The 13,625-nt window shown below is 39.2% G+C and overlaps 1 protein-coding gene across 2 annotated transcripts in view; it reads left to right on the forward strand.

Moving 5' to 3' along the window:
• The window catches only part of BVES (blood vessel epicardial substance), a 32,413-nt gene extending 19,913 nt beyond the window's left edge, over positions 1 to 12,500 (forward strand). The window contains exons 6-9 of one of the 2 annotated variants that reach the window (XM_068411128.1): positions 1,035 to 1,202; positions 4,448 to 4,589; positions 9,772 to 9,875; positions 12,185 to 12,270. In XM_068411128.1, coding sequence (XP_068267229.1) covers positions 1,035 to 1,202; positions 4,448 to 4,589; positions 9,772 to 9,839 — 378 coding nt within the window. In that variant the 3' untranslated portion in view covers positions 9,840 to 9,875; positions 12,185 to 12,270. Of the gene's footprint in view, positions 1 to 1,034; positions 1,203 to 4,447; positions 4,590 to 9,771; positions 9,876 to 12,184 lie in introns of both variants that reach the window. The other variant, XM_068411214.1, reaches the window with a different exon arrangement.
• The last annotated feature ends 1,125 nt before the right edge of the window (positions 12,501 to 13,625 follow it).

Here is a 13,625-nt window from a genome sequence, read left to right on the forward strand (position 1 = left end):
CTGCCTGCCTTAAAAATTATTGTAATCCGGTGTGGTGTACATCATTCACTCGAGTTCTGCTTGTTAGTGCCATGTGAACACTCTCAGCGTTACCGTTGCAAGAGGACATGGATTCAATCTTAAGGACCCCATCTGCTGGCAACGCCGGCAAATTCTTCCTTGGCCTCTGTGCTTGTATTACAGACTGTCAAGTTAAAATCCGTGGATACGTGACAGGTTCCCGTTATTTCTTAGGCTTTATATATTTTTAATTTTTCAGGAGGCAATGTTAGCTCGTAATAGCAGAGAGCATCTGATTTCTTTGTAGATGACTGTCTTTCCCTTGCGAAACACACCATTGGGTACGAGCGAGCAGTGCAGGTGTCGGTGTGCCATGGCCCTCTGCTGGCACAAGGGGATGAACCTGGCAGGTCCAGCCTCCCTGGACAAGGGTGCAAGCTCCTCTGTAACTATCGATAGCTGAATTATCAGTAACTGAGCAAACGGAGCCTTAGCTCAACTGCTAGAAGGGGGTACTTGTGGGATCAGCAGGGCTGGCAGCGAAGAGAGAAAGGTCAAACATTTTTTTTTTTTTTTTTAAAATCACTAAAACTTTTTGATGGAGACCTTTGGATTATACCAGTTGTTCCTGTTTCGTGATAGCAACATAAAATAGAACCAAGCAACATGTCAGCCTATTGGGATGCAAGTAGTGTCATTACTGTAGGACTGACTTTATATGTAAATCTCCTCTAACAGAAATGCTTTCACAGTCTGGGAACTTATGAAAGATTTTCCCGTATTATCTCCCTCCAGGTTTTCTGAAAAACAAACTGGCAATGCTTATCGGTTAAAAATATGATGATAATAAATATCTGAGGTGTTTTACATTTGTAAATATCATGTTCTAAGGGATACCAAAAAGTTATATGGCTTTAGGAGTTATTTTGACTGGAGGCACAAACAAAACGGTATCACTTATTTTAAAGCATGTTTAAATGTGCTAATTTAAAAACATTTTTAAATGCGCTAATTCTGAGCATGTATTTTCTCAGGTCACCATTATTGCAGATGATAACTGCAAGTTCCTGTGCTGGTCCAGGGAAAGGCTGACTTATTTTCTAGAATCTGAGCCATTTCTTTATGAGATCTTTAAGTATCTTATTGGCAAAGATATTACAAATAAGCTCTATTCATTGAATGACCCAACCTTAAATGACAAGGTAAGCAACTGAAGTTTCATTTGGGAATTTTCCTCCCACACACAAATGTATTGTTACTTCAATTTTAAATCCTCTTAAAGCACCTTTTTTTAACCTGCTGCTGTCAGCTGCTGAATTCACACTCATTGCCTTTTAGTGCCAAAGTATGAGTCAGTGCAACATTTCTGTCAGAAGCAATATTGGTTAAAGTTAGCACAGGAATGTGCAAGAAAGATGAATTACCGAGATTCAGAACTGATTGGCTAGCACAAATATTTCTAACCAACTAGTAGACATGATGGCCGGTAGCTAAAAAGGTGCTTCTCCCTGGATATCCTTTCTCATTAACAAACGGGTGCCTTTGTACAAAGAAGCTTCAGGGTTTTTCTTAAAAAATTTGCTTGCTGGGGTCAAACAACTCAGTAATACTGATTGCCAAGAATAATTTCAGCATGTGTTTGAGGGTTGCAAATTCAAAAAAAAAGAAAAAAAAAAAAAAGGAACATTAGGTTGATACCATGCAGTTAGTGTAAGGAGGCATGAAATGCATATAAAATAGAAATAAATATAAATACATATAAAACATTCAGTGGTCTGACTATAACTCATTCTTCTTTGCATGTGTTCTGGGTGTCATGGTAAACGGTCTGGGTGTAATCATGGATGTATCGATTTTACTTTTATTTTGTCTCCTTACTTAGTTACCTGGCTTTTCAAGATTTGGACAATAACTTGGCTGCTGATGCGCTTTTTTTTTTTTATTATTTATGTAGTGGCTGTAGGGTTCTCATATATAATTTATTCAAAGAACTTTCACCATCATTTATGAAAAGCTTTATAATTCTGTAATACAGTATTTTCGTATTCTATCTGTATTGATTCAACTCACACTAACTCGGAGCAAAAATCCTTCTCATCAGATTGCCCATAAATATCTTATATAGGTTACATAGTTACTTCTGCAGAGTTACAAAGTTACTAGAAAATGATCCAAAAGGAATGACTGCCACTGCTACTACACAACAGACTTCAACAGGCTTAACCTGTCATGTCTTTATGGCTAATTAGACATCGCAAGTTTTCTCAATTTTGTACTGGCTATAGAAAGAGAAAAGAGAATTGCTGGAGAAACAATTTAATAGCAATAAAGCACGCTTATTCTGCCTTCTGGTCAATCAAATAGAGGATTACACTGTCTTGCAGTCAGATCCTCAAAACTATTTCGGTTCAGTGTTTTCATCTTATTACCACAGTAAGATAAAAGTGATCTAGCAGAAATGTACCATCTATAAAATACATCTTATAAAGTGTGTGGTTAAAGCTTTTTTTTTTTTTAATAAAAAAGAATTACAGGGGAATTTATGTAATAAAACCCACATCTGCATGGACAGTAAGTCATTTCTGGAGTGTGGCATCTGGAAGGAACATGCAGCGATGTGTGTGCTAGGGATTGCATTCAGACTCCCTCTCCCGGGAGACTGCTGTTCTCCCCACTCCTTCTCACCTTGCCTTTTTTCTTTTTCCCTTCTTTTTTCCTCTTTCTTCTTTTTTATCTTTTTTTCTGTTTTTCTGTTTTCCTTTTTCTCATTTTTCTCTTTTTTGTTTTCTATTTTATTTTCCTCTTTCCTTTGCTCTTTTCTTCCCTCATTCTCTTTTTTTTTACACGTGGATGACAGCATGAGGATGTCATGCCTATTATACAAAGTCATCTGCAACACACTTGTGCTGCTGACTTCTGGCACTATAGAGCTTCAGCACTAGTATAAATATTTCTCGAAATGGAAGTATAATGAAGTAGTCATTGTAATGTTGTACTTCATTGTTTTTAAGTGAAATCTCCTTATGATACTTTCTAGGTATTAAAAAAACCACCAAACTTCATCCCTCCTTGGACTTAATATCTACATGCTTTAACTTCAGTTTGTACCAAGCCTTTATTTTTAGTGACCATAGTCACATGAATTGAAGATTGTTGTAACTGTTTTAGCACAGTAACTTTTGAAAATGTATGTTATAAAAGTCAAGAGTGAGCATTTGGGAAATTTGTAGTACGTTTTTATTCTTCCTCAAATGAAAATCTTGTTGCACAAGCCCTTCCTACATAATGTAGGACAAGAACTGTCAAGTAAATTCTCCTTCATTTCCCCATTGCCAGCACCCTATGCACATGTCACTTCTCACAGGCTTCATTGTCATGTATACATATTACTGGTGTCTTCAATGCTTTTTAGCTGGTGACAATCTCAACAGAATATTTTGTAGTTGACTTCTGTACACAGGGGACATACAAGAGAACAACTAAAACAAATTCAGTATAGATTATTCATAATCAAGATGGTAAGTAAGAAGATAAGACTATCAATTCGTTGTATGTTGAAAAACAGAAAAGTATCCTTTTATTTGTAAGGAACCTTGTGATTTTTTCCTGCCTAAGGAGATTTTTCTCTACTGTTGGGAAAACAGTCATTCCTCTCCACATGAAAAATAGGGTGCTAATTCCCGACTTTTAAAAGTCAGTAAAGTGGAGTTATCCATTATGCTTTTGTCACTGATTACTACCTTTACGTACACCTAAAATAGCATTCTGACTTGCAGTAACACTTAACAAGGTACACGGTATGGTTTCATAGAAATATTATAATACAAAGACTTCTTAAGATTCCTCAAAGCAAATGGAAGCTCCTAAGACCATTTGACAGGCAGAGGATAATGTTCATGTAATGCATTTAATCTGTCTTAAGTAAAATCAAGAGCCAAATGATCATCTACTAGGAAGGAATGAAATTCACTGTTTTCTAACATGATGAAATGAAAAGCCAGGGAAGTGAACAAATTTCTGTAGAGATATAAATTGCTAAACTCTATATGTAGCATGCTGGTTTTTTTAGCAAGGAGGACCAGGCTCATCATAAAGGCTGTATTTAATTGCAGAGCATCATACCTAAATAATGAATTACCAAATAATAAAAATCAGCCTTTCTGTGGGAAAATACATGGAAAGTCCAGTGCAAAACAGAATTAAAATTGAGTAATTAATCTAAGGTTTCATGATTGTTGGTGTTCTAATTCCAGTATATTACTGGCATCCTCTGTTTTCATTTAAATCAATTTACACTGCGTAGAATCTTCCACTCTAACCAGTTTCTTGATTCATGAATAGTCATAGCTGAGACCAGAGCATCTACTACAGAGAAAATAGTTACTTTTCATTTTTATTTTAATTTACTTGATACCTTTTTAAAAATAATAATAATTTATTTTTTTAGGCTTCAAAAAAGATCGATCGACAGCCTAGTCTTTGCTCACAGCTCTCTGTGATGCAGATGAGAAACAGTATGGCCAGTACCAGCGACAGTGAGGATGGCTTGCAGATGTTTCTTCGCGGGACTTCCTCTGCATCCTCTCTTCGTGAGTGCTCGAAAGAGTTCATGCCACTTTTGAACACAGCTTGATTGATCATTAGAGATGATTGCAGAACTCCTGTTGCCTTCAGTGAGAGCAGACTGTAGCTTTTTGGATGCTGCTGTACATCAACTAAGTTGAGGGACCTAACCGTAGGGAATTTGTAAGATGCATAAGGCTTTGTATGCTAACTGAAGCTACCTTGTGTAGATATGGGAAAAAAACCCAGCACGTATTGTAATAATTTTTGGCATAATGTTAATGTGTAGACATAATATGAAATGTTTATAGCAATGGGGCAAAACTGAATGTACAGTGCCTGTCACAGTAGTATCTCCTTTGGTCTGTGACTGGTGCTTGTAGAAATTAAAAACCCAAACAAAATTTTTTCTCTCAGCGACTTAGTGCTCTGTATTTTCTCCTGAGATAGTTTGTATTGGCAGGGTCTGGAGAAATGTGGTATACAATGAATATTTTGATGCCACCTGGAAAAGCTCCAAATATCCTGTCAGGCTCTCCTTCCCTGTGCTTTGTATGACAGGAGTAGTAGAGAACAGATGAAATGAGGGAGGAAACCATGTCTGACCTTTTTGCTTCTACTCTTGGAATTTATTCCTTTATAGAAACCTTCCAAATGATTCTTTCTAGGCTATTGTTATTTTTTACTTTTAATTTTCCTGAATCTCAACTTCAACAGTAGCCTGAACTCTGAAAGCAGCTTTTGAACAAAAAAAACCCGAAAAGATGCTCAATTTTCTCATTTGGCATAAGTTGTTAGTTTAACGGAATTTAAAAGGATCCTGTAGGATTATTTATTTTTATTTGGGAAATATTATTCTTTAGTAATTAGAATTCAAATATAAGAGGAAAAAAATCACTGCCAGTTATTTATTATGGTTAAACTCTCTGCTAAGAACAGAAAGTGTTTTAAGGTATTTGCACTTTCCCATTTAATTATCTGTTTTTCATTGTGTTCCTCACAGTTCTCATCCACAAACTCATTCAGGCTTGGAGGGCCTATCTGTTTTCACACCTTAATGTTGGTATAGTCTGCATGCCCAGATAGATGGAAGCAAAAGCCCTGCTAGTGTAGTGTTTCACCCTACTGGAACGTCAAGGGTGACAGCTGGGATATAGTTTGAAGAAAATTCCAGTGTCGTTTTCTTTATTTCTCCTCTCCTCCCTGAAAGGACATTTAGAATCGCAAAACAGTTGAGGCTGGAAGGAACCTCTGGAGATCGTCTAGTCCAACTCCATGTTCAAAGCAGGGTCAGCCTAGAGCAGGTTTCTCAGGGCCATGTCCAATCAAGCTTTGAATATGTCCAAGGTGGGAGATTTCACAGCCTCTCTGGGCTACCTGTTCCAGGGCCTTACCACGCTCACAGTGAAAAATATTTCCCTTATTGCAACTCACGACTCTTGTCCTTTGTTCTTTAGTGCATGCCTCCGAGAAGAGTCTAGCTCTGTCTTCTTTATACCCTTCCATTAGGTGGCTGAAGACAACAGTAAGATCCCCTGAGACCCTTCTGTTCGTAAGGCTGAACACACCGAGTTCTTGCAGCCTCTCAGTGTACATCATGTGCTCCAGCCTCTGACCATCTTGGTTGCTCTCCACTGCACTCGCTCCAGTATGTCCATGTCTTTCTTGTACAGGGAAGCCCAAAACTGGACACAGCACTCCAGATCCTGTCTCACAAGTGCCAAATAGAGGGGATTAATCTCTTTCATTGACATGCTGGCTATGCTCTTGCTAATATGGTTCAATATATGGATGGCCTTCTTCACTGCAGGGGCACTCTGCTGACTCATATTCTATTTTGTGTCCACCAGGACCACCAGGTCTGTTGCTGCAAAGCTGCTTTCTAACCAGTTGATGTCCAGACTGTACTGCTGTGTAGGTTTGTGTGTCCCAGGTGTAGGAATTTGCCTTTGTTGAACTTCATGTGGTTTCTGTCAGTTCTTTTCTCCATCCTCTGAAGACACATTCTGACTAGCCACCCTGCCCTCTGGCCTGTCAACAGTTTCCCTGACTACTTGGCTGCTCTCTGTGAACTTGGTGGGAGTGCACTCCATCCCATCATCCAGGTCATTAATATATTGAACATTATAGGCCTTGGTATTTGCCCTTGAGGGATACTGCTGGTAACCAGCTGCCAGCTGGGTTTTGTACTGCTCTTCACCACCCTGTGAACTCAGCAGTCCAGTGAATTTTTCACCCAAGCTGCAGTCCATGTTTCCAGTCCATTTCTCACCCATTTGGCTAGAAGGATTCTATGGCAGGCTGTGGAGGGACATGCTACAGTCCAGGTAAACAACATCGACTGTACTCCATTCATCCACAGGGCCTGTCATCTCACCACAGAAGGTCGTCAGACTGGTCAGGCACAATCTGCCCATGGTACATCCATGCTGGCTGTCCCCAGTCATCTTCCTGTCCTTCATGTGGTTGGACATGGCTTCCAGGAAGGCAGGCTCCATAATCTTCCTGGGGACTGAGGTTAGGCTGATAGGCCAATAGTTCCCTGGGTGCTCCTCCTTGCCCTTCTTGAAAATGGCCATGACATTGGCCTTTTTTTCCTCTCCGCTGACTGCTGTGACCTTCCCAAGATGAGAGAGAGGGGTCTTGCAATTGCATCAGCCAACCCTCAGCACCCTTGGATGCAGCCCATGTGATTCCACAGTCTTGTTTTTGCTCTGTTGATTTAAGTGATCCCTAACTCAGTCTGGCTTTCCTGTAAGTCAAGTATCACTCTCACAGTCTCTACCACTGGACTCAGAGACCTGGGAGGACTCGGGACAAACCTGTAAAATAAAAACTGAAGCAAAAAAGGTATTCAATATCTCAGCCTTTTTCATGTCCCTAGGTCCTGTGCCCCACTGAGCCATGGCCTCACAGTTTCCCTGGTCTTCCTTTTGTTGCCAGTGTATTTGTAGAAGCCCTTCTTGTTGCACTTCACTAGATCCAGGTCCAGCTGAGCTCTGGCTTTCGTAATTCCATCCCTGCATGCTTGGGCCATGTTTCTGTATTCCCCTCAAGCAGCTCATCCCTGCTTTCACTTTGTATGTGTGTGTTTGAGCTCTGTCAGGGCTTTTCCTGTTCATCTGTGCCAGCCTTCAGCCACGCTTGCTCAGCTTTCTGTACACTGGAATGGACCGTCCTTGTGTTTTGAGGAAGGTGTCTTTGAAGATCAGACATCTGTCTTCGGGTCCCTTTGCCCTTGCAGGCCATGTCCCATGGGTTCCTGCCAAGTAGAATCCTGAGCAAGCCACAGTCCCCTGTCCTCAGGTCCACGGTTGTAACTCTACTATTTGTCTTGCACATTTCTCAGTATCTTAAACTCCACCAGCTCCTAGACACTGCAGCCAAGGTTACCATCAGCCTTCAGTTCCCTGATGAGTTCTTCCTTGTTCGTCAGTGACAGGTCCAGCAGACCACCTCCCCTAGCTGGCTCATCGATCACTTGTGTGAAGAAATTGTCTGCTACGCTCTCCAGAAATCTCCTGGACTGCAGTATCTGGTTAAAGTTCCCTACAAGTACCAAGGCCTGCGATCATGAGGCTTCATCCAGTTGTCTAAAGAAGGCTTCCATCTACTTGCTCTTCTTGATCAGGCAGCCTGTAGGAGATACCTGCCATGAAGTCTCCTGTGTTGGTCTGTTCTCTGATCTTTGCCCATAAGCTCTTGACTGGCTTTTCACCTCTTCCACAGCAAAGCTCCATGAAATTGAAGCCGCTCCTTTGTGTGGAGAGCCCGTGGACAAATTTACACACTCGGAAGCCTGAAAGCAATTGTAAAACTGTGTTTGTGAAATTAGCTAGAATTAAAATTCTCTTTCAGACTGAGCAGCAAAACACACCAGTATTTCAGCTTCGGGAGAAAGTAATCTAAATGCATGACATATTCATCTGTAATTACATTAATCCCTAAGATGCATCCATGCTTAGCACACACTCGATAAATACACTGTTTTCTGTTGTACTTTTCCTTGGTTTGTGTACCATGTTTTCTGGTGTACGGGGTATACTTTCCCCAAAAGAAGGTTTTAAACATCTTTTATGTTCTGAAATTGCTCAGTCCACCAACAGCAGTTGGTGTAGTTGATACTGCAATGCCACCACCCCACTGGCAACAGCAGGTGTGGCAGCAGCCTCCCGAGTCCAATACTTCCCTTACTTTTGGGGAGGTAGAGGGGTTACCCACACAGCAGTGTATCATACGCCTCAAGAAATATTGTCACTTATTTCTTCTTTGCATTTTGATTAATGGGAAATTTCTGACTTCTGTAAAAGGCTGATAAAAATTCTTGATGAAAGGTTATTTATCTCCCTAAACTGTAATGCTTCAGTCTTTATTTTTGCCAAGATAGCTTGTTAGTTATTGCTGGGTACTGTCATTGCCAATGAGGGGTTTGCTACCAAGGTGAGCTCTGCTTAAAGATTTGTATTCCATGTGGATTGTGGCCATGTGTGCACTTTTTCTCAGATCACAAGGAAAACTGAACAAAAAAGCTGCCATTTACCTTACCACTGTTGTGTTTTCAAAAACCTTCTCCTGGGTGCTCTCAGTACAGCAGTCTTTTTTTTTTGGTCTGTTTTTTAAGATTTAGTACGAGGTACACACTGAGGCATACTGTCCCAGTGCTGTTCCCCTGGATCCTCCTTCTGCAATCATACATTTCTTTATTTAAAAACAAACAAACAAAATCCAAAAACCCCCAGAAGATTTAGTGAGGAACAGAAGGAAATGACAAACTTTTTTTTTTTTTTTTTTTTTAAATTAGAAGACGAAATGAATAAGAGAAACTTATCTGTACAGGAGCTCTGCAGGAATACTGTCTTGACATTGCTAGGTGATTGATTGCTGTCTGGACAAAGGCTTCCCATTACAAATATAATGTTTGACTACTACGATACAAATAAGTTATTCTCCAGTTTCCGTATTCTTGAAAAATTGGAACATTTATATTTTTGTATAATCCAAACTTTTTAAATTATGCTTTTGTCTGTGCTACAAACAATAAGCTTTGACTCATTTTCTCAAGAAATTGATATAAAGCTTTTTTCAAAGTGTTTAGTAGTGAAAGGGTGAAAAATACTAATTAGGTCACAAACTACGATTACTAACAAAATTGTGTTTTGGATTTTAATTAACTAAGAAACCCAACTAACTGTTTGCTTTTATATTAAGGAAATAACCAACAAGAGTTCTATAATGCTTACGGAGTGAGTCGTTTGCAGCATGATGTTTTCTGTTGATAACATCACATTAACTCAGCAAGCATCCTCAAAAAGGTATTAAAGTGGGATTTGTTTATCACCTCATACTTGTGCTTGACAACCATGGTCCGTCTGTATGTAATTTATTAGTAAATGAAATTGATGTATCTTTTTTCCAAAAACTGAGTTAAGCAGAAATAGTTCAACCTGATCGCAAGGGTAGCTTCACCTGACTTTCAGTGCTTTAAAAAACATTTCAGTATTAGTTCTATTCAATAATTCTATTGCTGGGTAGTCATTCATATACTTATTAGTGGTACAGTCTCTTTTTCTATGCTACTTGGTTTAGATCACTCAAATTTGCTGGTCTGTGAATCTGTACTTGCAAACTTCTAAGCTAAGCAGGAATGTAGAAAGGTTTTGTTTTGTTAATGCTTTTATTGGTGTTATCTCATTATGTGTGCTCCCTGTGTTATACCCAGCCTGTGGTTAAAAGCAAGATTGAGTTTCACGGGAAATGCCATTTTAATAGGTATTTGGGCTTAGGTCCTCAAGAGAGGGCAACAGTCTCTTGAACATCTGTCCAACACTGGATAGAGGCATCAGTAGACAAGGGGTTTGTATTTGGAGAAAATAAGGGCATGTCTTTGAACCAAATAACTTGACAGTATTAGACCTTATATTGGATCCTGTTGAACAGACGAAGTAAGCACTTTTAAACAGAAGAAAACCATTCTGAAAATGGCAATAAACTATACTAATACAAAAACCTGGAAAAAAAAAAATAGCTGAAACTGTAATTCAGCATTTTCAGGCATCCTTTCACCTTTGAGTATTTGAATTTGAATGGTGTAATTTGTAATTTGAATTTGAGTAATTTGAATTTGTTGGTGTCTCCCAGCAAAGTCAATTTTATACCCAAGTGTACCCAAAGTGTACAAAAACCTTGGATTTAGACAATTAAATGATCTGGTCATCACTTGCTTAAGCTGTAAAAACCCATCTGTGTGAAAAGAAGTGCTTAATAATTCCAGTATTTAAAAATGTGTTTGAGTAACTCTTTATCATGGCAGTTAAAGAATTTTTTGAACATCAAAAGAAAATACTAATACATTTTTAACATAAAAAGTTCTAAAAAGCTAATTCCAAACAGTATTTGTGTGAATGTGACTTAAAAATGCAGTAATATGATAACCCGCTGGTCTTGACTGTAGCTGTATTTTGTTCTCTGTAACACATGCAGTGCGAAGGAGTCCTTCATAAATAGGCTTCCTTAGCAGAGCACTTTACTGTATATCTGATAAACTTTTTTAAAGTAATAAGAATAGCCCTGCAATAAGAGTATGTTACAGCTATCAGTATTTTCTTCAAGAAAATTTTAATTTTTAGCTTGTATACAGACAATCTGTCAGACAGGACCACTACTTCTCGCTCTTTTCTTCTAAAATGGTATTTCAAAGATCTCCCTAATCTTTTTGGTCATCATATGCTAGCTGTTTACAACCTTGTACCGTTGTGGTGGTTTAACTCTAGAAGAGGGTACCAAGAGAAAGAAAAGTCCAAGTGCAGAAGCAATTTCAGAGTGAACAATGGGAAATAAACCTGTTTGGCTGATGTCAAAGGAGCTCTGTAGTTTAACCCTCATGCTGAAAATTCAACTACAATAGATGTTGTCTGCAGCTGTAACTTGCACAAAAACTTCATTTAATGTCTTGCCAGCAATGGCTGTGGTGCGTGCTCTGCTCTGGCAAGCTTTGAGTCGCTGCTTTTCTAAATGATTGTCTTAGAGCAATGAAACCACTGTCAGTCAAAAGTTATGCTGCCTTCATCTGTTAATCTTGTTTTCTCTGTGGTTGTTTATGGGAGCATTATATTTTCCATAAGTTTTATGTTATCATGCTTTGAAGGCAGTTAGGGCTGTGATCAGGTACCCACCTGAGGTTTGCCCAGTACACCGAGGAATTTTTTTCACAGCCGAGACAAGTGTGCAAATGTACATCCCTTTTGTATTTAACCATTTGTATTGTCGTTTGTGGAGAAGAACTAGTGGGTGAGTGTAACAGTGAGAAAATGATCACCAGGGACACAGCGTTGGGCACCTCATGCAGTCAGGATTTGCAGTGAATTTGGGGGGAATACTGTGCCTGGGGCTGGCTGCGGGGTTTGAACCTCAGAGGTGTGGCTAGTTCATAGCAGCATGGCTGTCCCACGTCTAGGGTTTCCTGATGCCTGTGGACAAATAACAAAGAAACCTTCACTTATAAAATCCTCTTACGAGGGAACTAGGACGGGGTCATCAGATTGTGTACACTTTGTCACAAATAGGTGTGTGTAGCAGGTATGTGTTGTTAAATTAATTGATAATTTCTTTGTAACTGTGGCAGGCCCAGGCCGGACATCTCCCTACCTGAGAACTTCGGCAAAAATGAAGCCAATAGAAGAAAGTGTTGAAGATGACGTCTTTGAAGCACCATCTGCTGATAACCTTGAACTCCAGCGGCTGCCTTAAACAGATGTGTCCTCAGGCGTATCAGAGCTTGTACAAAGCTCCAGTGCAAGAGGAAGAAGCTGAATTTGGGAGGAATCTGAAAGCTAAAACCACCTCTCCATGTCTGAATTTACCACAGCATCTGTCAGTGGCTTCTAGATGGAAATGTCACATTTTATTTTACTTCTAAATAAAAAAAGAACCAAGTTGTACAGGTTTTATTTTTGTTTTCTGGACATGAGTATTTGCTTTATTTTTACTTTGGCTCTTGCCATCATAAATTTAGTATTAAGTGTCTGACTAGCCTGAAATTTCTGGAGACTTATTCAGTGCAGCATATCCCCAGTTTCATTTCCATAAGATTCTTAGAAGCCTATATCTTAGTGTTTTTCAGGGGGAGATTTTGAAACTGTATTTCCAAAGCCATGTTGCTGTTACCTGCCATCATTGTTGTGAGAGTCTCATGTGAAACAGTACACACACTCTCCTGCGCCTATTGGGAGGTATTTGCCTCTAATTCTGCCATTTCCCGGCCTGACTGCTTGAATCTACAATTGTAATAATGACTTTTTTTTTTTTTTGCCAAATATTTAAATTTAATTTTGCCTTACCAACCATAACTTTTTCTTCTTTAGGTAACTGTATTACACTGAAGACTATGCTTTTCCTTAGCCTTATCCATGGAATGATTGAGCTGTTCTGGATTAACCTTTTCACACAGCAATATGTGAAGTACAAATGACACTTGATGTGGGAAATTAAGTTCAAACCTCAAAACTGGGTAGCTGCAAGTACAGTGAAACACAGTCTCATAATGGGAGGCATTGGGAAGCCTTTATAAGAGGCACTTGTAGCAGTCCTGTCTGTGATATGTGGGGGACACGTAGGTGGTAGCTGTCCTTCTGTGCTTTGACAATTCTTGAAATTTGTTATGCAACAAATAGTATATTGTAACTAAATGTAACAGAAAATAGATACTGTTCCATTTATGGAATTGCATAGAACTCCAATACATGCAATAATAGAAGTTTGGCTTGAACTCTCAAGCAGTCAGAGGTGTCAGAGTCTGGGTTTGCTCTGTTTTCTGTCACTCCATTTTAATTCTAAAATTTATCCTGACAAAGCATCTTTGAATCGGCCTGGATCTGACTTATAGGACCCATTTATTCCCTCCTCGCAAGCTTGTACAGTATCAAAATGTGCAGATAAACGATTGGGAAGTTTGACCTGCATTGTCAGCAGTCCTGTGTCTGTGAATTTAAATCCAGTGTTTAATATTACATCAATATGTCTTGTGGTTTGGTCAGTCTTGCATTATTAAAAAGTTCACACTGAGG

This window comes from Nyctibius grandis, chromosome 1 (genome assembly GCF_013368605.1).
Source record: "Nyctibius grandis isolate bNycGra1 chromosome 1, bNycGra1.pri, whole genome shotgun sequence".
Taxonomy (NCBI): Eukaryota; Metazoa; Chordata; class Aves; order Nyctibiiformes; family Nyctibiidae; genus Nyctibius; species Nyctibius grandis.